Source organism: Mustela nigripes, chromosome 16 (genome assembly GCF_022355385.1).
Source record: "Mustela nigripes isolate SB6536 chromosome 16, MUSNIG.SB6536, whole genome shotgun sequence".
In the NCBI taxonomy this organism is placed as follows: Eukaryota; Metazoa; Chordata; class Mammalia; order Carnivora; family Mustelidae; genus Mustela; species Mustela nigripes.
This window is the reverse complement of record NC_081572.1, coordinates 47,674,158-47,697,694: the sequence shown is the minus strand read 5'-3', so window position 1 is coordinate 47,697,694 and position 23,537 is coordinate 47,674,158. Positions and strand designations below refer to the sequence as shown.

General features: G+C 50.8%; 1 protein-coding gene across 2 annotated transcripts in view; it reads right to left on the bottom strand.

Annotated features, from left to right (window-relative positions):
* The window catches only part of SHMT1 (serine hydroxymethyltransferase 1), a 24,747-nt gene extending 1,210 nt beyond the window's left edge, over positions 1-23,537 (bottom strand). The window contains exons 1-11 of one of the 2 annotated variants that reach the window (XM_059380274.1): positions 23,446-23,537; positions 15,129-15,243; positions 13,221-13,366; positions 10,138-10,253; positions 9,618-9,778; positions 5,893-5,974; positions 5,021-5,233; positions 3,460-3,576; positions 2,289-2,411; positions 1,022-1,138; positions 391-501 (exon numbers count right to left, since the gene is read on the bottom strand). In XM_059380274.1, the coding sequence (XP_059236257.1) occupies positions 391-501; positions 1,022-1,138; positions 2,289-2,411; positions 3,460-3,576; positions 5,021-5,233; positions 5,893-5,974; positions 9,618-9,778; positions 10,138-10,253; positions 13,221-13,366; positions 15,129-15,221 (1,279 nt within the window). In that variant the 5' untranslated portion in view covers positions 15,222-15,243; positions 23,446-23,537. The other variant, XM_059380273.1, reaches the window with a different exon arrangement.

Genomic DNA, 23,537 nt, shown 5'->3' with positions numbered 1-23,537 from the left:
GGAGAGGTACAGAAGGAAAGAGCAGCAAGGATTCTTACCTGGACAGGTGTTTTGATCACAAGCAATAGAACAAGCTTCTAGAACTGTGCTGTGCTGCAGCTCAGTGGGCCCAAGAACACACCTGAGGCTCAACTATCGATGTGTGCCCAGCAGCCGTAGGTGTGAAGCTGGACCTCAGAAATGATTCTCGTGTGCCCTCTTCCTGGGGCAGGACGAGTGTACCGCCCTCTCAGACTAAACGGTTTCTTAAGGTGATTCTTACTATCTTTTGTCCCCCACACTCCGCCTGAACATGAACTGCCCTTCAGCGGCTGGGTCTCAATTGCTCGGTCCCAATCAGAAACCCCGGACGCAGATCGGAGTGGCTGACTTCCAAACCTTTATCCTCACCTCGGTGAATAAACTGGGCTACTTTCTGGAACTCTTTTTCCAATAGTCCTCTCGATGTCAGGGCTGGAGTCCCCAGACGCAGTCCACTGGGCCGCAGTGCACTTTTGTCACCTTCAAGATAAACAGGCTCTGTCCCTGGGCCGTACCTGACTCCCCACTGACCACTGTGCATTTAAGACTCTTAGCCAAAAAAAGTGGCCTGTGGATGGCAGCTGTTTCTAGGAAGCAGAGTGCTGCCAACTGAAATGCCAGAGACAGGAACAAAGGCACAGGGAGAGAGCCGCGCATTTTGGCCACTGTACTGAAACAGGAGGTTGCTTTCCGTGTCAGCCCTTGCAATGCAAAGCAAGGCTAGCATCTGTGTTAGGTGCATCACCCACATTCTTACAACCCCCCGAGACATCTAGCCTGTCCCAGAGGCCCCTGCTTCCCTTATCCCAGCCCGTCTCAGTCCCTCCCTGTCACCAGGAGGGTTTGATCTACGTCGGAAAGAATAGGCTGGGAGACAGCCACGATGTTGCCCCCATGTATGTACCCCCTCCAAAATCCCTTTGTGTCTGTCCCCTGAGCCCAATTACCACCAACTAGAATTTTGGCCAAAAGAAATGTATTTGGCCAAGAAGATTCTTACCTGGACAGGTGTTCTTATTACAGGCAATAGAACAGGCTTCTAGAACCTTCTCAGCCCTTCCGCCATCTGTGCCTTTGGAACGGAGATCCACGAGGATCAAATGGTTGTCAGAACCACCTGGAAAGCCAAGTCGGACATGTAGGAATAGAGAAACTTGATTCCATGCCAAGTGAAGGAGTCTCCCTCTTCCTAAGAAGCAAGGGTTAAGGCTGAAGGAGGCCCAAGCAGAGGTCAGGAACGTGAGCACCCCACCATGTGTGCTGGAAGGCTTTAATCCCCTGCTAAACAAAAGATGCTCCAGGGCTGAAGGGTACAGGCTAAGGGGAACCCCCAGTGGCTTTCCAAGCCCACTGCTGTGCCCCAGCACCTGGCACAGGACAAGGGCCTGGCAGTTTGTCTGGGCAGTGACAGCTTATTCAGTGCCACTGGCAGATCCCACTGGCTCTGACAGATCACTTGGAGTTCCCCATGTGTCCTGGAACTCCATCTACAAGAACCCCTCAAAGGCAGCCTCAGATAGCAAGGAGTGGCTGACTTTGCAGAGCACACTGGAAGTGCCAGGCTCTGCTGGGCTGCCTTGCATTTTATCCCTAATTCCGCCAGGTTGACAATGTTTACACTGTTATCAAAGCGGTACAGATAAGGGGTGCCTGGGTGGCTCAGTCGGTCAAGTGTCTGACTTCAGCTCAGGTCATGACATCAGGGTCCTGGGATCGAGCCCTACATCGGGCTCCCTGCTCAGCATCTGCCCCTCTCCCCCATACACACACACTACCTCTTTTGCATAAATGAATAAACTCTTTAAAAAATACAAAAAAGTAATAAAGTAAAAGCCGTAATTCGCCAGGCTTTTGCGAAGTTTCAATATGGTGACATCTGTAGCCCCCTGCCCGCACCAGGCACAGACCAGGTTATCACAAACTCTGGCTTACGAGTCACCATTATCTACTTCTGCCACCTGCACTGTGTCCTCAGAACAGAGTGAACTAGGGGTGTGGGCAGGCCTGGGAGCTCAGGAAGGTGGAGACATCTCTCCTGAGACCCCTGTGAAGCCTTGGGCAGCGCTGGGCTGCCACGTGCTGTTTGTAGCCAGAGGGAGTCTGGTCTACAGTCAACCCCGAGATTTCCAGGGCTTTCTTACTGACAGACATGGAGGACCGAGGAGAAAGGAAAGAAAGGAAGTGCAGAGAACCAGAGAAGAGTGCGCCCCAGGATTGCCGAGGAGCTGGGGGCCGAGGTTTCAGCACCACCCCAAGGAGCAGGGTACCTGTTACCACTTTGTAGCCCAGCTCCATCAGGGTCTGCGCCAGCACCTGGCAGTTGGCCACCACCTGTCGCTGGTAAAGTCTGAACTCGGGAGTCAGAGCCTGCTTCAGGGCCACAGCGACCCCTGGCGGGAGGAGAGGATGCGTCAGGAAGGCAGGAAGGGACCAGGGGGTCCAAGCAGAGCTAGCTGGAGTCAGAGGACACCCCTTGCTTCCACTCAGGCCTCCTTGTCAGTGCCCCCCAAATGGTATCTATTTTTAACCCTACAACTACCCGTCTAACCCTGCAGACCTCTCCTTTTCGAGGAGCATGGAAGTTTCGTGCTAATATGATTACCACAGGGAAGCTGTTCTGCAAGATGGATTTTACCATCCTTTTTAAGCTCAGTGTATGGACACGAGAACTCAGCTGCCCCAGATGCTTCTGCTCTGGGGCCAAATTATGCAAATCTCCCGACTAGAGGTCAGGGGAGAGGTGCCAGCCTGTTCTACCTGGGCATCCAGACTCCTTTGTCTGGTCCCTTGTTCAATCCCAAGGGCCACTGAAGGGGGCACAGACGTGAAGGAGAAGGCAAAGTAAGCATTGCCATGTGCGGGTCCCGAAGCCACTTGTCAGTGTTGGTGGAAATGACTAGAAAAGGCCCAGAGTGACTGGAGAGCGGGTGATCCCATCACCCAGAGGTTGGAGAAACCAGACTCAGGGTCTGGAGGCGTAAAGGGGGACTGGGAAAACACCCTGTGGGAAATCCGCAGGAAACCCTCCCGCCCCCTCCCCACATCCCCTCTCCCCTCTTGAGAAACACCAGGGCTTCTCAATGGAGGCCCTATGTCTTCATCCTGGGCTTCTCTACCAAACCACTCTGTTCTACAGAAGATGCCGGAACGACTCTGAGACCACCACACATCTCTTAAGCCATTTGTACAGAGAAGGAGCAAGTCACTGGCAGCCTACTGGGAGATCTCAGTCAGTGGTGCTAGGGGTGGGATGTCAGGACAAGGTGACTTGTCCTCTCAGGGTTCGCACACTAACCGCTCACCCCATCTGCTGTGTCGCCTCCCAATTGTTTAATTCCTTTCCTGCTGTTTCCTGAATAGGACAGTGCCATGGATGAGGGTGCTCCCTACCCCCAAGCGCCACCTGAGGCCTCAGGGGTGGCTCTGGGGACGTTTTACCAGCAATGGCGTGGTTGTGGGGACCACCCTGCAGGCCTGGGAACACGGCAGAGTTGATGAGCGACTCTAGGTTGTACAGAGTCTCTTTACCCGTCTTGGGATCCACGCTGCGCACTCCTGGATGAAGGAAAACAGCAGAATGGGAACATGAGCCGGGCTGTCACCTGTTTCCTCCCCACCGGGACTCCAACTCACGCCGGCTGCGGCTGCGGGGCCCTAAGCACAAGCCTGGTCTCTAGTCCTTAGGGTGAGGCCTGGTCCCTCATGCTGTAGAGCTCAGGGGCCCCTTGCTTGCAGAGCAGTCCTGATCACCCTTTCCTAGATGAATCAAAGGATAAAAATTTCCCTCCACCAAGACTTTAACAAAGACTATGCCTCGGGCACATTTCCTTAAAGAGGCATCCAAGATAGCAGTCTTCCCAGATGATGACTTTGAAGGGGAGAAAACTCATTTGCATAATGATATATATTAATTATATAATAACGGCTCTAATGGGCCTGGGAGTCCTTTCTGAAAAAAATGTTAATGCGCTGTAGTAACTAATGTCTCTTACAGAGCTTCTTGGGAGCGATGAACCGCTTGAGGCACTTTACATAAATTAATTAATGAATGCTCCCAGCACTGGTCTGAAGGGACGGGTGCTCTTATTAGGATGCCCACTCTGGAGGTGTGGAAATGAGGCACAGAGAGGCTGGACAACGAGCCCAGGATCATACAGCGTGGACGTGGTAGATGCAGGAGTCACTCAGGCTAGCCACACACCAGTGGTCCGTGGGAAGGAACACACTTCCCAGCCAGGTGGGAATGGCTACCTGCCTCAGAACTGTTGACACAACAGAAAAAGGTCCTCAGAGACAACAGTGCACTAAGAAGGCTCCTGGGCACATGGGCATATCCAGCCCCAGGGAAGAGGGCCAGACAAGGAGACTGCAGGGGAGAGAGACTCCATCGTGGGGGGGGGGGGGGGGGGGGGGGGGGGTTGTGTTTCTCTGTGGGTGGGCATGTATCTGGTCTCACCACAGGCCAAATGATCTGATCAGAACCTGGCTTTCCCAGGTGTGGGGATCCCAAAATAAAGGGAGTTCTTAGACCTGTGGGCTACAGGCATTCAACTGAGAATCCTCACTAAAAGAACTACAGTGGTAACTGTAGTTTATACATCAGTGTCTTATGGTTTGTTTACTGTGAGTCATCCTCTGCAAAATGCATGCTCTACCAGCGTTAAGTTTGCCAAAGTACGGCTGCACCGTGAGGGCTCTCGTAGCCCCTGGCCAGCCATGCACACCCTCCATTCACCTCTTCTAGGGAGGACTAGTTGACCCACAGCACAATACCTTTCCTCTTTCCCCAGCACCAGCCACCCAAAGAATGAGGCAACAGCTGTGCTCAAAGCTTGCTTCTAGATCTCCTCTGCAGCCCTGCCACTGCCCTCTCCTGTGTAGCTCCTGCAGGAACCCTTCAAGGGATCCCGGTTTTCTTAGCTTCCCAAACTGAATATGAACCCCAGAGGAGAAAGGCCAACACCAGCACCCTGCCAGTACCTCACCCCCTGGAGCCCACCTTTCCTGTAGAAGATCATGCCGGCTCGGCAGCCTCTCAGGGTTTTGTGGGTGGTGGTGGACACCACGTGGCAGTGCTCAAAGGGTGAGGGCACCACACCAGCTGCCACCAGCCCGCTAATGTGCGCCATGTCCGCCATGAGATACGCCCCATTCTCGTCTGCAATCTTCCTCAGTCGAGCGTAGTCCAGGTTTCGGGAATAGCAGCTGGTTCCTGAGACAGCAGGGGGGACACAGTCAAGACCTACAACGGCCAGCCGAGAGTCTCCCGAAGTGCAGACCTGCAAAGCGGCCTCTGGATAGGCATATCTGACAGCCTGGAAATTTCTCCCTCTAACATCCCTGAGAACGGAAATGGAAAACCACCTCCCCAAAACATCTTGGTGCCAAAGGCCACCACTCTGACCTGCTTTTGAGGTCAGAGGCCTCTTCACAGTGGTTGGGACAGCCGCTAATTATTATTACCTCCACCAATTAGACGGGGGTTAACATTTCAAGATGCTTCTAACAGTGATATTTATCCTGAAAGAAAAGAATCTACTTAAACCCCAGAAGGCCAGCCCTTCGGACAGGGACTAGCAGTGAGTCAGGGAACATCTCCACGTCTTCATTTAGTAAGAGGCATGAGGGGCGCCTGGGTGGCTCAGTCGCTGGGCATCTGCCTTCAGCTCAGGTCATGATCCCAGAGTTCTGGGACTGAGCCCTGCATTGGGCTCTCTGCTCAGTGGGAAGCCTGCTTCTTCCTCTCCCACTCTCCCTGCTTGTGTTCCCTCTCTCGCTGTGTCTCTCTCTCAAATAAATAAAATCTTTCAAAAAAAGTAAGAGGCATGCGAGCTGCTGACGAAGGCAGTTCCTTTAACCCCCACTCATCACCTGCGATAATGAGCTTCGGGTGGAAGAGGCGGGCGTTTTCCTCCAGTTGGTCATAGTTGATGTAGCCAGTGTCTGGGTTCACCTGTGGGATGTCACAGAGACCGGGGGCTCAGGCAGCGTCCTCTGCCACACTGGGCCTGCCCTCCCACTGGAACTCGAGCAGGCTATCAAGGTAAGATGACTTTCTGCACCTGCCCAAAACCTGTTTGCTCCCCTCCACCACGGATGCAGGAAAGCGGTCCCAGGATGGGACTCAAGGACGAGATGGGGTACCAGTGTGTCTGGCCTGCACAAGTAGTGTTGACAACCAGGCATCGCTCACAGGGGCAGGATGCCCTGAGGGGTCCCCAGAGGAAAAGTGAGCTCCTAGCCTAGGGCTCTACCCGGGAGGACAAGGAACTAAAAAGCCACCATGGAATAAAAGAGGAACGACAAACATGCACCATGCAATGCGGATGCTGAAACGCCATTACCTTTGGGAAAGAGACAAGCTGCTGCTAACAGCTCTTCTAGTCCAAGTACAAAGAGGCAAGAGAAAGAAAGAAAGACACAAAGATCAGAAGATGTGAAAAGCTGACATTACTCACAGATAGCATCACAGCATGCCTGGAAAATCCAAGCTTCTGGTGGCACACTATTAGAATTAGTAACTGAATTTAGCAGGGTCCCTGGATGCTGGTCAAAACCCCAAAATCAGTTACATTTATGCATATAAGCAACAAAAAGTAAGAAATGAAGTGTTAACAACATTAGTTTCAAAAGCCATGAAATATCGAAGCTATATAAAACCTCCACACATAACATTTTTTTAAAGATTTATTTATTTTAGAGAGAGTGAGTGTGTGAGCAGGGGGAGGGGTTGGGTGGGGGAGAGAAGGAGACTCCCCGCTGAGCACAGAGCCCCACCTGGGGCCTGATCTCATAACTCTGAGATCATGACCTGAGCCAAAATCAAGAGTCAGATGCTTGGGGCACCTGGGTGGCTCAGTGGGTTAAAGCCTCTGCCTTGGGCTCGGGTCATGATCCCAGGGTCCTGGGATTAAGCCTCTCATCGGGCTCTCTGCTCGGCGGGGAGCCTGCTTCCCCCCTCTCACTCTGCCTGCCTCTCTGCCTACTTGTGATCTCTCTCTCTGTCAAATAAATAAATAAAATATTAAAAAAAAAAAAGTCAACCAACTCAGCCAGCTAGGTGCCCCCACACAAAATATTATTCAGAGAAATTAAAAAACACATAAAGTTATAGTGATTAAGGCAGCACATGTTTGTGGAAGGACAAGAACAGAAGAGAGCCCAGAAACAGGACGCCTAGTGACAGAGGGTCATCTGACTGAGGACAACAGTGATGCTGCAGGGAACGGTTGGTCTTCCAAGACGTGGAACTAGGTCCACAGGACATCCACGTGGAAAAATGTTGTCTGGATGCCCACCTCACTGCTCCCCACAGAAATCAATTTCAGACAGGCTGTGGATCCACGTACCTGTGAAACATCAAACATTTTTTCCCCTTTTTGGCAACACGTGTCTTAGTAAAATCAGCGTATTGAAGATGCATTAAAGCATTTGTGCCAAGGGGAAGTAAAAATCAAAGGCAAAGATTTTAGGGGTGTGGGGCATGGGAGCTCTCCAGAGAGGAGGTGGTGGGACGAGCCCCTGCCCCCGGGGGTTTCAAGGCTCGGGTCCCGTGGCCACCCTCTCCAGTGAACATCATTACGGAAGCTTGTGTGCAACCAAGACCTCACTGGAAAGGCAGGCAGAAGGACTGGCTGTGGTTCTGTTGCAAAGGGAATGAACTGCTTCTTTCCAGTCACCTGCACTTGGCAGAGAAACTGTTACCTTGCAGAAAATCAACAGCTGACCCGCAGTGAAAAAAACAGACGTAATTCTAAAAAAATTTTTAAAGACATAATTACCTACCCTTCAAAATGTGTTGCTACTCTCCCTACCACATTCTGCTTTTTAAACTTAAGGGATTTAAAAAAATTTTTTTCTTTTTTAGAAAATGCTAAATATTTGACAAAAGAAAACTCCGCTCCAAGGAAAACTCATGGGCATTTGTCAGAAACTGCAGAAGGGCCGGAGTGGTGTAGAGGGATGGGACAAGGGCCTCTCTTCTGTCACTTAGGACCTTCAGGGAGGGGACTACTTGGACAGGAGAGACAGGGGGACAGAAGGTTTGAGGTGCTGTTTCCCCACGGAGATGAAATGCCTAGCTATGTGTAGGAAAGTTGTCTGGAGGGTGAGAGCCCGCTGAGAGGCCGGGCAGGGAGGCAGGTTCGGGGGCAGAGGTGAGGCGTGGCAACTGCTGCTGGAGGCCAGGCAGGTCTGTGTCTCCTCCCTGCACACGGCCGGTGCCCCTTTGGCAGGTGAGCTGTGTCTCCTGCTGCCCAAGCTGGCCAAGCTCCCAGCCACTCCGCAGCCCTGCAGACCCACCATCGCTGAACCTCCAGGCTGTACCCAAGAGACTCTTGGGAGAAGGGGGGCTGGTTGCTCAGTGGGTTAAGCATCTGATTCTTGATCTCAGCTCAGGTCTTGATCTCAGGGTCAAGAGTTGAAGTCCCACAATGGGCTCTGCTGGGCATGGAGCCTACTTTAATTAATAAGGACAATGGGCTAGAGAGTAAGGCTGTGTGAGGCTTCATCTAAGATCAGAAAACAAGCCTGTGATTCCTCTCTGCCACTGTTTTTTCCACAGTGAAAAAAACTGTAGAAACCAGCTTTTGAGGGGAGCCTGGGCAGCTCAGTCGGTTAAGCATCTGCCTCCTGCTCAGGCATGATCCCAGCATCCTGGGATCAAGCTCCACATTGGGCTCCCTGCTCAGCGGGGAGTCTGCTTCCCCCTTCCCCATGTTCTCTCTCTCTCAAATAAATAAATAAAATCTTAAAAAAAAAAAAAAAAGGAACGAAAGAAAGAAACTGGCTTTTCTGTTATACATGCAAAGGCTGAGCACTGTGTCATTACTGTCATGTTTCAAAATCCACCTTCAGGGTCAGAGCTGGCTGACGAGGATACCTGTGGCCAGAAATGCCTGGGCTTTCCAAGAAAAGCAGTGAACCGTCACTTGCACACAAAAAGCACACATGCAGTTACGAGGACCGAGCCAAAGGCCGACAAGGGTACTCAGCACAGGCCACAGGATGCCAAAATTGAAGGAACACTGGCTTGCTTTCCCTAAAGGAATAAAATCCCGTGTCTGACCCTCAGCCAAGCTCAAGGAAGTGCTGCAACCTTTGCACCTCATGGGACCCATGAACTAGCTGGGGATGGCCCATGGGACAACAAATGGCAGGAGGAAATGGTTTCTGGACACAAGGGAGAGTCACCATGCACAATGGCTTCCCCATAACTGAGTCTGCGGGTTACTGCCTTTGCCCCCATCCCCGGCATCAAGTTAAACACATCAGTCCACGCATCGTCCGTATGCTGTTCCAACCCAGCTGTTTGTAATGACGAAGGCCCCACGTGACTACGTGAAAGTTGCAGGCCGCGCCTGTGGCTCATACAGGCTGTGGTTCACTGACAGATCTATGAGGGGTGGTAGAGTCCCGAGCACGGGGGTCAGCCTGCAGCTAAAATCTCCCCAACCCACCTCCCTGGGCTTCCGCTGCCCCCCCGCCCCGCATGCTCCAAATGCCTGAGGAGTCCCAAGGGCAGGAGGGGACAGATAGCCAAAAGCAGGGACTTCCTGGAGCATCTCAGAACAGGACCACCTAGAGACCCCACTTACCTTATAGGGCATAGACTCAAAAAAGATGGACGTGGCAGAGATTTTCTTCTTGTCTGTCATGAACCCGTGGGTCAGGTGGCCACCGTCGGGCAGGTCCAGGCCCATGATACGCCCGTGCGGCTCCACTAGGGCGGTGTACACCGCGAAGTTGGCAGGGGAGCCTGGAAGGCCAGGCCAGAGGATGTCCTGGGAGGCCCCGAGCAGGCCCCCAGAGCTTGGCCACTAGGCCGTCAACCAGGAGTGGACAGAACAGGCCTGGCCCCCCACTGTGCAGCCAGCTCCCCAGAGATTCCCCCGCAGCAAACCCCAAGAATACAGGACAGGTGTGTTCAGGAGGGGTGGATTGGGAGGCGCCAAGGGCGATGGAGAGAGATGCACAGACCCATCTGTGGGTCTCTAAGCCCCAGTAGGGGCTTGGCCCATTTTTCACTTCCGTTTAGGGGCGGTCCTTTTTGGGACTGCCCTCGGTGAACGCCAGCAAGCAGGGGACAGCCCAGGCCCGTCTGGATGTGGCAGTTACCTGAGTAGGGCTGGACATTGACCCCCCAGCTCTTGGGATCCAGACCATAGACCTGCAGCGCTCGCTTTTGACAGAGGATTTCCAGCTCATCGATGAACTCGGTCCCGCCATAATACCTGCAGAGAAAGCCGGCTTAGGCCCCCTGTGGCCCTGATCCTCTGTGCTTTGTAGAAAGGCCAAAGAAGCTTCATGCTGGGACAGAAGAATGAAAGCTGAGGGGCAGTGAGTCCCCCGAGACCCCACGCCACTCATCTTCCATCCGTGCCCAGTCGGCTTCATGACGGAGCGAGTACCTTCTCGTCTACAAGAAATTCCGACAGAGGCTGCATGGATGAACCCTGAGGACCTTGTCATCACGCTGAGTGACATCAGGCAGTTACAACCATGCGATCGCCCTTGCATCAGGGTCCAAGAGCAGTCAGAGCCCCAGAGCCAGAATGTGGAATGGGGCTTCCTCCGGGCTGGTGAGGAAGGAAAGGTTCTCCTGTTTTCTGTTTTAACAGTTCTAATAAAATTTTACTTGCTGTTTAATAATTAGTATGGAAATTTGTATGTTTTTTCTCTGAATTTTAATAATCGTAGTAACTCAACTCAGTAGACATTTTTAACCACGATGCCTTGTGGTCAGAGAAAACCTTAAAAATTTTAAATTAGATATATATACTCTTTTGGGGGCACCTGGGCGGCTCAGTCAGTTGAGCACCTAACTCCTGATTGATCAGGTCATGATACTGGGGTCATGGGATCAAGCCCGGCATCGGGCTCCCTGTTCAGCAGGGCGTCTGCTTCTCCCTCTCCCTCTGCCCCCCCCCCCCCCCCCCCCGTGCTGGCTCACACTCACTCTCTCTCGCTTTTGGGATGCCTGTGTGGCTCAGGTCATGATCCCAGTGTCCTGGGATCGAGTCCCACATTGGGCTGTTTGCTCTGCAGGGAGCCTGCTTCTCTCTCTGCCTATACCTGCCATTCTGCCTGCCTGTGCGCTCTCTCTGACAAATAAATAAAATCTTAAAAAACAAAACAAAACAAAAAAACAGATAAGTCTTTTAAGAACACATACACACATACACATACTCTTTTCATCCTAGTAAAGAACACACAGCACAGAATTGATATCTTAACCCTTTTCAAGCCTAGTCCAATAGCATTAAGTACCTCACGCTGCTAAGTATATTCCCGGTGTTGTGCAACAGACTTCTAGAACTTTCTCACCCTGCGAAACTGAAACTCGACACCCGTGAGGCAGCAGCTCCCACTGCCTCCCCACAGCTGTTAGCAACCAACGATCTCTGCCTCACGATGGTCTTGACGGTTCTAGACAGCTCTCAGTGGCATGAGGCATTATGCACTTTGGAAACTGGGTTACTGCACACAGCACAAGGACCTTGTGGTTCACCTTCCATGTAGCATGTGACAGGAACTCTTTCTGTTTTAAGGCCGAAGGGTGGTCAGTTATATGGATCATCACGTTTTGCTTATCCATTCATCCACCCACGGACTTGTGGGCCCCTCCCAGCTCTTGCTATTGTGAATAATGCAGCCACAACAGAATGTGGGAACTGGGAGGGGCTTCATGGAGGGATCTGGAAGGTCCCTTCCAGCGTTACATTCTCTGCTTTGTCACCAAAGAAAGATGTGGTGTCCTCCGAGCTTGAAGTAGAGCCACCCATGACTGGGGAAGGGTGATGGACTTTCAGGAAGGTCAGGGCTGCCAGGGGACTTAGCAATTAGCCATTTCCCAGGGAAGCAAACACAGGATGGGGATTCATGGTCACGATGAGACCCCAGTGCCCCTGCCTGCCTTGCCTCAGATCCCTGCAGAGGTGGCAGGGAGCTCTGGAAAGACCGTGCAATCCTGGTTCTGCTCTTTACCGCAGGACTTGGAGCTGCCTCCTTCACCTGCCAAGTCCGATCGTTATCTGGAAAGGGGGTGAGAGGGCTGACTTTGCAGTCAGGCTGCAGGATATACGAACATGACTGTGGTCACGCTCAGCCTGATGCCTAGACCACAGCACTGACTTTCACTCTCCATTTGAAGGCCACTGTTATCTCTCCCATTGCCAACAAAGACAGAAGTGTTTTCGATGAAATGATGAGATGGGGTCAGTCAGGTTAGGGTTAGAATTAGCGCCAATGCCCCAGGCTAAGGACTCACGTTCACGAGTCCATCCACACTTCACCCACCAGCCACAAGTCCTGAGCCACCCAGGCGACCCAAACCACTGTCCCCCTTGGCCACAAATTTGGGGGTCCCTACAACCTCCTCTCAGGCTCATTTATTTCACCAGAATAACTCACAAAACTCTGGAAAGAAGTCCCTGAATGTCAGTGAGTCTCGGCCTCCTCATCTGTACCACGTGGAAAACAGCCCCCCCTTGGGGCTCTCAGGAAATCCCATGAGCTACTGGTTGTGAAAACACCAGGGGAACCCTCCAAGGCACAGAGGAGAAGGTAGTTATTTAGGGCAGGAAAAAGACTGTGTCTTCAACCTCGGCCCTTCTCCCGAGAGCTTCAGGGGCATCTCGATGTTGAGCGGCAGGCAGTGGGCTGAGGGGGACCCTTCTTTTCCCGTGTGCTTTGGGACACAGATATGCAAATATGCAAAAACCATACATCAGATTCTGTGATCGCCATCTTTGCTGATGACTATAAAAAACCAAAAATGACTAGAACTTCTTGTGTTCCCAGGGGGAAGGAACTGACCAAATCCAACATTTCTAACACAGCCATGATGGAGTCTGGTGTTGCTTCCCAGTCACCCCTGACAGAAACTCCATAACTCACAGAGCCACAGCCACCTTCCATGACACCCCTCACAGAGCTGACCTTTCTCTAGAGCCTCAACAATGGCCCAGCAGCTCCAGACTCCTTAGGGACTGGCCTGTTATTCTAGAAAGCCCCACAAAGGGACTGCTAAAGACAACGAGGACAGCTGCTCCAAGAACACGGGCGCTGCCACGTGCTGGGAATTGCAAATGAGTTACGGCAGGAGCAGAACAGGAATCCCCTTGTTTTAGTAGGCTTGAGACTGACTCAGTAGTTCCCATCACTGTGTCAGAAGCAGGCCTGTGATGGTACTCACATACCTCTGGCCTGGGTACCCCTCAGAGTACTTGTTATTTAAGCAAGAGCCTAGGGCCTCCAAAACTGCCCGGCTGGCGAAATTCTCTGAGGCGATCAGCTCCAGCCCGACCCTCTGCCGGTTACTCTCTTTCTTGATGATGTCGTAAACCTGATGAGAGAAAAGGGAAGGTGAGCGGTGAATGTCTGGCTGATTCAGGTTAGCATTTTGCTCTGATCCAAGCCATAACCGGGGGCACCTGGGTGACTCGGTGGGTTAAGCCTCTGCCTTCAGCTCAAGGTCATGATCTCAGGGTCCTGGGATGGAGCCCCGCATCAGGCTCTCGGCTCAGTGGGGAGCCTGCTTCCCTCTTCCCCCTGCCTGCCTCTCTGTCTACTTGTGATCTGTCAAATAAATAAATAAATAAAATTTTTTTTAAAGCCATAACCTAGTAAAGAGATGGGACACTAGGACAGATTCATATTTTGCCTACAGAAGCCAACCGAAACCCAAACAACCCAGCTGAGAAGACTCCCACAGCACTTAGAGAAGAGATGAAATCTTCCTTGGATGTTAGCACTCAGGGAGGAATTCACAGAAGACAATGAATTAAGGGAAACAAAATGACTGAAGAGAAAATGCTCCTTCAAATAAGCATCCCACTGAATTTTTCATTTTGCACCCTCTTGTTATTTTCATCCCTACATTTCACCAAGGTTCTCCCTCCCGGAAGTTTATTCCTTGTTCTTCATCCTTCAGATAAAAGTAGCTTTGGTAAACCTCCAGAGGCAGAAAGTAGGCCAGCAGTGGCTGTGGGTTGGGGAGTTTGGGCGGCGGGGGGCAGTACAGTACTGCTTATGGGTTTTGGTTTCTCTTTGTGGGCGGATAAAAATGTTCTAAAATTGACTGCAGAGGCGCCTGGATGGCTCAGTGGGTTGAACCTCTGCCTTCAGCTCAAGGTCATGATCTCAGGGTCCTGGGATCGAGTCCTCCGTCGGGCTCCCTGCTCAGTAGGGCATCTGCTTCACTTCTCCCTCTCCTCCTGCTTGTGTTCTCGCAAATAAATAAATAAATAAATAAACAAACAAAATCTTTAAATAAATAAATAAAAAGTTGGTTGTGAACATATGAAAACCACCAACATACGCACTTTAAGTGGGTGACTTACATGCTAAGCGAATGATCTCTCACCTCTAAAGCTGTTATAAAAACACATGAATAAGGAGTGCCTGGGTGGCTCAGTGAGGTAAAGCCTTGCCTTTGGCTCAGGTCATGATCCAAGGATACTGGGATCGAGCCCCCCATCAGGCTCGCTGCTCAGCAGGGAGCCTGCTTCCTCTTCTCTCTCTCTCCCTGCCTCTGCCTACTTGTGATCTCTGTCTATCAAATAAATAAATAAAATCTTTAAAACAAAACAAAACCAAAAACAAACCACACAAATTAAAAGATGCTTCTCGGTGTCTAGATACCTGAACTGGAAGGAAAGGGTCAGATGTCAGTGGCCCCTCCAATGGCCCTTTCCTCCGGAATAGCCAGAACAGTGCTCTGCCCTCTGTGGAAACCCAGAAATATGCCTATTCCCCACAGCAGGCTTTTAAAGATTTTTAAATTCTTATTTATTTTAGAGTGTGTGTGTGAGCGACCAGGGCAAGGAGCAGAGGGAGAAGACAGAATCCGAAGCACACTCCATGTTTGGCGCAGAGCCGGACTCAGGGCTCCATCCCACGACCCTGAGATCATGACCTGAGCCGAAACCAAGAATGGTACACTTAACCCGCTGAGCCTCCTAGGCGTCCTCCCACAGGGGACTTTTGGCCACTTTGTCAGCCACGGCCCCTACACACAGCATTCTTACACTACCCGCAAGGCTGTCCTCAGTGGGGTTTACTTAGGAGTAGACCAGCAGACCTAAGTAAGACTCCCGGCGCCTCACCTCAGTGTCGCCGTCTTTCAGGGGCTGCGCCAGCATTTTATTATGCGAGGACCACAGGTCAGCATCCTTGTGAGTCCCATTGACTTCTGCCATCGTCGCGCTGGTTCAAAGTTGCCTGAAAATGGAAACACTCCCAGCATTAAATTTAATTAAAGCTGCTGGTTCTCCCGAGTTGCTGAAGGACTGACGCGTTTTATGGCCTTTCCCTCACACGTCCTGGTCAACAGGATGGCCTTCTATTGCACAACCACTGCGTGGAACTTCTGGTTCCTTCTCAAAGTGTGGAGGTCAGCAGGGGATCCCGTTAGTAGTGAGAACTCCCCGCCCTCCCTCTGAGGCCTGCCCCAGCCTAGAGAGCCTGCTACCCGTCTTCCCAACTCTACCTTTCCTGGTTATGGGGAAGCTCCCCACCTAAACCAGGGGTCTTGAAGGCAAGAACTCAGTGTTACTCTTTCTATAAAATCCCACACAAAATGCCAGCCTGGCCATATATATTTGCCAAATGGCTGAATAAATGAATTGCTGATTTCAATGTTATTCTTCCCATTTTTTTTTCTTTCCTTTTTTTAAAAGATTTTATTTATTAATTTGACAGAGATCACAAGTAGGCAGAGAGGCAGGCAGAGAGAGAGGAGGAAGCAGGCTCTCTGCCGAGCAGAGAGCCCGCTGGTGGGGCTTGATCCAAGGACCCCAAGATCATGACCTGAGCTGAAGGGAGAGGCTTTAACCCACTGAGCCACGCAGGCGCCCCGCCCCCTGCCATTTTTCAAGTAATGAAAATGAGACTCAGAAAAGAAAAAATCTCTCAGCCCCAGGCCTGCACAGCAGCTCAGCCATGAAGGATGGGCTCAAAAACCCCTAAACACACATTCTGAGTGCCCCCAAGACTTCTTACTGTAGGAACTATGAGTGAAGGCACACACTGTTGCTTAAACAGACACCTTCCGGTAAAAACCACAGCTCAGATTGACACGTCTGTCTTTTTCATCAGAAAATGGCATCCCATGGGTGCCTTTGGCTCAGGTCATGATCCCATCATCCTGGGATCGAGCCCCGCATTGGGCTCCCTGCTCCATGGAGAGCCTGCTTCTCCCTCTCCCTCTGCCTGCCGTTCTGCCTACTTGTGCTCTCTCTGTGTCAAATAAATAAAATCTTAAAAAACAAAGAAAAGAAAATGTCATCCTGTTAAAAGAGCTGAGAGGAAAATGCAAGCTTCTGTACCCTAGGTTTCTGCAGAGGACGACAATTTGTGGGCAGTGGCACACCTACCAATGTGAACGTTTAAATATTGACAGGAATCAACTTCCTTTAACCAATAGTTGGCAGCTTTTCAGGGCTTTTTCCATCAGTTTGCTAAGCTGTCATTTCAGGACACTCATTCGCTGGCTACTTACTGAGAACCTTCCTGGAGGCAGTCACAGGGTTGTTACTGGGCACACAGTGGTGACCAAAACACGCAGGAGCCCTGCCTGGCAGCGAGCCCAACAGGTGACTTAACACAGTGAGCTAAAACGAGGAGAGCGGCATGGGGGACGAGAACGGGGTACTGGCATGAGCAGGATCACTGTGGACAGCCGGGTCAGGGGGGCCCTAGTGGAGGAGACAAACCCAGAGAATATCTAGGCTGAGAAAGAGCCAATCAGGAGGCAAGAGTCCATCGCCCAAGAGTACTGTAAATTAATAAGAAATATACATCCGTCTCTCCTCCTAAACCCCTTGCGATTTCCTGGGTGATAAGAGTGCCTTTTGTTCTACTTAGCTGACTCTAAGTGGGCTCCACAGAGACCGAGCAGGATCAGAAGCTTGGAATTTTCCATCCAGACTCCTCAATCTCCAGAGAGGGGAGAGGTCTTAGAAACGGAGTTAATGAGTAACCTAGTGTAGGGGAGGAAGCTTCCCTAAGAATCCCCAAAGCATGGGGTCTGGGGGGCTTCCCTGTACCCAGAGGGTGGCGCACCCCAACTCCAGGGGGACAGAAGCTGTCACACGTGGGACTGTCCCACCCCTCACCTAAGTATGTCTTTATCTGGTTGTTTATCTGTATCCTTCCTTTATGCTGTTTTTTTACTATATGATGAACTGGTAAAAGTAAGCAAATGTTTCCCCGAGTTCTACGGGCTGTCTTAGCAATGACTAAATCCAAGGAAGGGAGGGGGCTCGTGGGAACCTCCAATTTGTAGCCAAGTCCTACAGAAGCTGCAGGTAATGGGGAGACCACCTACTTGTGGTTGGTGTCTGAAATGGGGGGCTGTCTTGTGGGACTGAGCCCTTAATCTGTGGGGTCCACGTTAACTCCAACTAGTACCAGAACTGAACTGTGGGACCCCCCCCAAGCCAGTGTCCCAGAATTGCTGACAAGCAGCAGCAGAAGTAACTTTCCCTATGCAAGCCCACATGCACACTCTCACTTGCTAGACAAACACACCCACTAAATAAAACAGCCCCAAAGTCCCAAGTCACAGTGATCCATCCCCCTTAACCTCCCTAGAGCTCGCAAGAAAGAACTACCAATAATTATTAACTGGGAAATTCCTCACTGGGGCTTTCAAAGCAGCCATGATTTTAAGTCCAGCACAGAGGGTTAGGAACAAGCCCCATCTGCAAGCACTTCGGCTTCATTGTACACATGCTTCTGCAGCAACATCTGGTCTAACTTGCCAAGGGCAGGCAGGCAGCCTGGGAAGTGACCGGCCACGTGCCATGCTGCTGTCCCAGGGGGAGAGATGGGGAAAATGGTTTTGGTACTCTGCCACTGTTTTTCTCCGTTCTCTGTGATGATCCCTGCACTCAAGGATGGCCAGGACAACCCAAGGCTCTCTGCATCCGCCCACACACATGCCCTCCACAGGTGGTAACACCCCCCCCCCCAAAAAAAAGCACAAGAGCCAAAACAGGCATTCTGGTTCTAGAATCTCGAAGACCAAGTTTCTTCTAAATATGGATTACTCAAAGAGGATTTGAATGTTGTGGAGGCCAAGAAAAAAAAGATTGTACCCACCTCGAGTCTAGCCCTGACATAAGTACAGCCATCTTGGCAAAGCGGAGGCTGGCACCTTGCACCCCCTCTCCACCTGCTCCCCTCCCCTTGGTAGTATGTGTGACATTCCTCGGCCACCCCTGGCTGCTCTAAAAGAACAACAAATGGTTGACTTGCAGAGATCATAATCTTGCGGGACAGGAGTCTCCCTTGGTTTACAAATGTCCTTGAGATTTACAACAAAGAAGCTATCTTTTCAATAGCCCAATTTCCAGAAACAAATCATTCAGTTCCTTAAGCCCTAATGTCACCCTCCCCTCCATAAACAAAACTGAAGGAGGCTGAGGTAGAAGGCTGAGGTAGAAGGAAAAGTAAATAAAGTTAAATTTCTTCTAAACTCAAATCTCACTAACAAGGACGCTTGATAGCAAGAATGTGACATTCCACCAGGAAACTCCCAATTGTCTTCATGCTAGTGCCTCGTTAAAGGGAAAAACGGCCTTGGCTTGATAGTAGCCAGGCCTTCAATATCCTGACAGTCTTCTTGACCCTGATAGCCCTTCTGAACACCCACTTTGTCCTCACCCACCGCCGAGTCCACCCCTACTCTGCTTCTAAAAACTCTGACTAGAATCTGGCTTGGGGTCCAAGTCCCTACTCCGCTCTGTTGGGTATACTTGGGCCCAGGCTTAAGCTTGTCAAATAAACCCTCGTGTGATTCCATCGGTGCTTGGCTCCTTGGTCTCTCGGACACAAAAACTCGGGCCTAAGAAAGGTGACAAGCAACACAGAGAAGATATTGCTCAAACGCCAGATAACTAAAGTCCACGTGGAGCCCTCCTCCAAGGCAGGTCAGATCTAGTCATTCTGGGAAAGGCAATCCCTGGCACCCTGCTCAGGACAAGGAACAAAGTCCCCACCTGCAACTCCCCGCTCACTGGCTTCCCTTGGGCAGAACACTCAAACTATAGCTCTGGCTGCAAATCTTTTTCTTAGGGGAGATGCTAATTCTGAGTCAGTTACCTCTGAAACCCTGTGGGAGAGCAGCAGGCCGGGACATGACCCCCTCCCACCCCCCCCCAACCCCAGGGGGAGGAGTTTTCTACCAATACAGAGCACTTAGTCCACGCCCTTCTTAAGCCCATACTCTATTTTTTTGTTTTTGTTTTTAGATTGTATTTCTTTATTTCAGACAGGATGGAGGCAGAAGCTAGCTACTGCAGAGCAGAGAGCCCAATGCGGGAGTCTCCCAGGCACCCCGAACCCATCCTTTTCTTGAGTCCAGATGAACCTTTTGGTTTAATCGTGAAAAAAAATTTTTTTTTAAATATTTTATTTATTTATTTATTTAACAGAGATCACAAGTAGGCAGAGAGGCAGGCAGAGGGGGAGGGGGATGGGGGAGCAGGCTCCCTGCTGAGTGGAGAGCCCAATGCGATGCAGGGCTGGAGGCTCGAGGCTCAATCCCAGGACCCTGAAATCATGACCTGAACCAAACGCAGAGACTTAACCCACTCTGCCACCCAGGCGCCCCAATCGTGAAGTTTTAATTCTTTATCCAGAGAGTTCAGGGCGCCTGAGTGTTACAGTTGGTTATAGGTCTGCCTTCGGCTCCGGCCATGATCCGGATTCAACTCCGCATCCAGCTCCCTGCTCAGGGGAAGCCAGCTTCTCTCTCTCCCTCTGCTTGTTCTGTCTCAAATAAATAAAGGAAATCTTAAAACAAAACAAAAAAACACAACAGAGTTCAAGATTCTGTTAAGCCAATTATACCTACTACAGATAAAATCTATTGTCTACTAAGTCAATTAGACCTACTCTGTCCTGGGGCGATCTGAATTCCAGTAAGAAGGACGGGAAGACCTGGGATGTAAATAGCTAATTTATGGGTCAACTTGACCAGATTTACTGATAACCTGCGGGCTGATGAAACAAGAAAGAGATCCTCACCCTGTGTACCTATTAAAAAGCAGAGGGAAAAGCATCCAAAAAGCTAATATATTTAGGCAAGAAATACTTCACATCTTCTCTTGAGATTTGGAGTTTGGCTAAAAAATAACATACCTTGAACTTTGTCCTCATTTGTTTTTGAACTCTGATAAAAGACACATACCATTTACCATTTTAACCATTTTTAAATTAAAAATCATATTTAATTTTTTTCCTATTTCACCCATTCACATCCCCTCTGGCAACGATCAGTTTATTCTGTATTTAAGAGTCTAATTTTTTTTTCTTTGCTTGTTCGTTTTGTTCCTTAAATCCCACTTACAAGTGTAATCACTGTAGCATTTGTCATTCTCTGCCATTTTGACCATTTCTAGGTGCAATTCAGTGACATTAAACCATCACCACCACCTGTCCCCCAACTTTCTCCTCGCCACAAACCGCAATTCTGGGCACCTATTAAACACCTCTCCATTCCCTTCTCTCCAAGCTGGTGGTAACCTCTCCTACTTGCTATGAATTTGACCATGTAAATGGAATCACACAACAGTCACGCTTTTGTGTCTGGCTTATTTCATGCAGAGTGAGGTCTTCAGAGTTCATCCATGTGGTAGCACATGCCATCTCCCTCCCTTTTAAGTCAGGATAATATCCCACTGTCCGCAGACACCACACAGTACTTTCTTTAGACATTTTTCCATTATTGACATTAGGCTGCTTCCACCTTTTGGTCACTGTCAATGATGCAACCACGAACTTGAACAGATACCAAGTCCCTGCTTTCAATCCTTCTGCGTATAGACCCAAAGAGGAGTTGCTGGACCATACAATAATTCTATATTTCATTCAAAACAAGCTTTTGATAGTTAAGAGATCCACTCTACTACTAGTATTAGCCTACAGTGACTTCATTCATTCCTGCAACACATATTTACTGAGCAACTCCTATGTCCCAGGCACTGAGGAAGGAACTAAGAATACGTGAGTCAGAAAGACAGAGGCCTTGCTTTTGTGAGGTGAGGACTAATAAAAAAGTAAACAACAAATATACAAAATAGGGTGCCTGGGTGGTGGCTCAGAAGGTTAAGCCTCTGCCTTCAGTTGAGGTCATGATCTCAGGATCCTAGGATGGAGCCCCGCATAGGGCTCTCTGCTCAGCAGGGAGCCTGCTTCCCCCCCCTCTCTGCCTGTCTCTCTGCCTACTTGTGACCTCTCTCTCTGTCAAATAAATAAATAAAGTCTTTAAAAAAATATATACAAGATAATCTAAGGTGGTAGTGACTGCCATGAGGCCAGTAAATGAGGGGAGGGCTTCTTTAGGCCAGGCCATGAAAGGTGTCTGAGCTAAAATCTGAATTGGCAAAGATCCAAGCTTCTGAGATCTAGGGTAAGAGCAAACATACCTTATCTTCCTAAATCATCCCTCACCTTTATCACCTTTAGTGCAAAGGCCCTAAAATGGTTAGAAGTTTGACTTGCTGAGGGCCAGAAATCAGGCCCATGTGGCTGAAGCTTGGGGAACAAAGCAGAGACACAAGAGATGATACTCAGAAGCAGTGAGAGCCAGGATGGGAGAATAGATTCTTCCCTTTGACCGTGCATATTTCACAAGTTTCAAATGTGTTCTAGAAATCTTGGTCTTAAGCCATTTCTTAAGCCATCTGTGAAATCTGAAACTAACAACTAGAGAAACACAACCGGGGGAGATCAAGGCTCCCTGTGCCAAAAAGCAGGTGGGGGACACCTCTCCAGCTGGACCCCTCCAATCCTCCCATGTCCCAACAGTGAAGACCACACCCCAGGAAACTCCTAAAGCCAGCCTGACGGGTTCAATCCCACTCTCCACTTCCTGACGTGCAACCCCCCAGTTACTGACACCTGTTTCTCAGTCCCCTCATGTAAAACCCGGGAGTGAAGACAGTTCAGAGTGGTCAGGGAGAGTTAAAAGACACTGGACATACATGAGCACTCAAAACAGTGCCAGGCACACAAGGCACACAGTAAGTACCTAACTATTAGCTACTACAAAAGAAACGGAGGGACCTTACAGCCATCTTTGTTACCACTCAGGCATCTGGGCTGAGCACCACGGGGAGGACACAGCCCACTGCAGCCGTGACTATCATTATAGTGCTGGATATTTCTGTTGGGGAAATTGTCACTCACACATGGCATGATATTCGCCTCAACTCCACGGAAAGAGGCCTGGAAAGTGAATTTACTTGCCAAGGTCATCAGCCTCCCCACGGCCCCCAATCTTCCCTGGGCCTTTGTCACACAAGTGGAACCAGCCAGAAGTCTCCTGAGGGAACGACCCTGCTGAATGCCACCTGTGTGTCCCATGCGCAGATTTTGTGTTGCCCAATTTACAGAGGAGGAAACTGAGTCAGAGCGTTAAGTGGTCTAAGGTCCTACAATGTAGTCAGAATCTTAACTCCAGTTTACTTTTAGTTCCAAAGCCCGCTCCGTGATCCTGCTGAATTAAAGCACAGACTGCCCACCTCCAGGGCGTGTTCCCTCAAGTAAGAAATTTAAAATATGATTCCCTAAGAACCTGAACTGGCGTTTCCAGTCTGGCAGCTGCTTGACTAAAGACACATGTGGTGTGCTGGCCTCAGCAGATCAAGGGTCACTTGACTTCCAGGACCTGGAAGCACAGGGCACGGGGCCAAGAACCCCACAGTACAACGCTTGTCTCCTAGCACGGGGAGGGGGGTGGTGTGTGTTACAGATTGCAGACAACAGGCGCAGCTGCTCCCCCGCAGGAAGTTGTTCGCACTCCCAAAAGCAGCGCGACCATATATGCAAGGCAAGAGCGCGCACTCTTGGAGAGCTTCCGTTGGATTCCGGGCTCTGCCATTTTGCTCTCTGCAGGGTCGCGCCTAAATCGGGTCCTCTCGTCGAGCCTCACCTTCCTCATCTGTAAAATGGGCTACGTGATAACACTCCACCTGCAGCTCGGTTGAGGGCATTCTGTAGCCCCGTGAAGGGCGCGCTTGAACTGAAAATGCTCTGCGAGAAAAGGGCTCAGTGGGGAGCGGCTACCTGATCAGCTGTAAGCCTCCACATCTGTGTCAAAGGCTGAGCCCACCACCCCTACCGCACCGACCCGTGACCAGGCACCGGGCATCCGGCCTTGCCGCCCTCCCGCCCCACACCTTTTCCGGCTTCTCAGTGCTGCGGGGGAAGCTCGGCTGCAAGGCGCACAAAGAGAGCGCACACACGGAGAGCGTCGGGGACACCAAGGTCCTGGCACCCGAAGCTGCCCACCTACCGGAACAGGGTCCCGCACACCAGCCCAGCGACCCTGAGGCCCCACGCTGCTGCCGCCACGGCCAGAGTCCGAGACCCACCGGCCTGCGCTCGACTAGGTGCCCACCACGTGACACCTACCCCGCGAGTCCGGAACCCAGAACTTGGCGCGCCCAGGGTTCGCGCACCACTCGGTGCCGGGCGCTCGCAGCCCGGTCCCGCCCCCGGAGGTG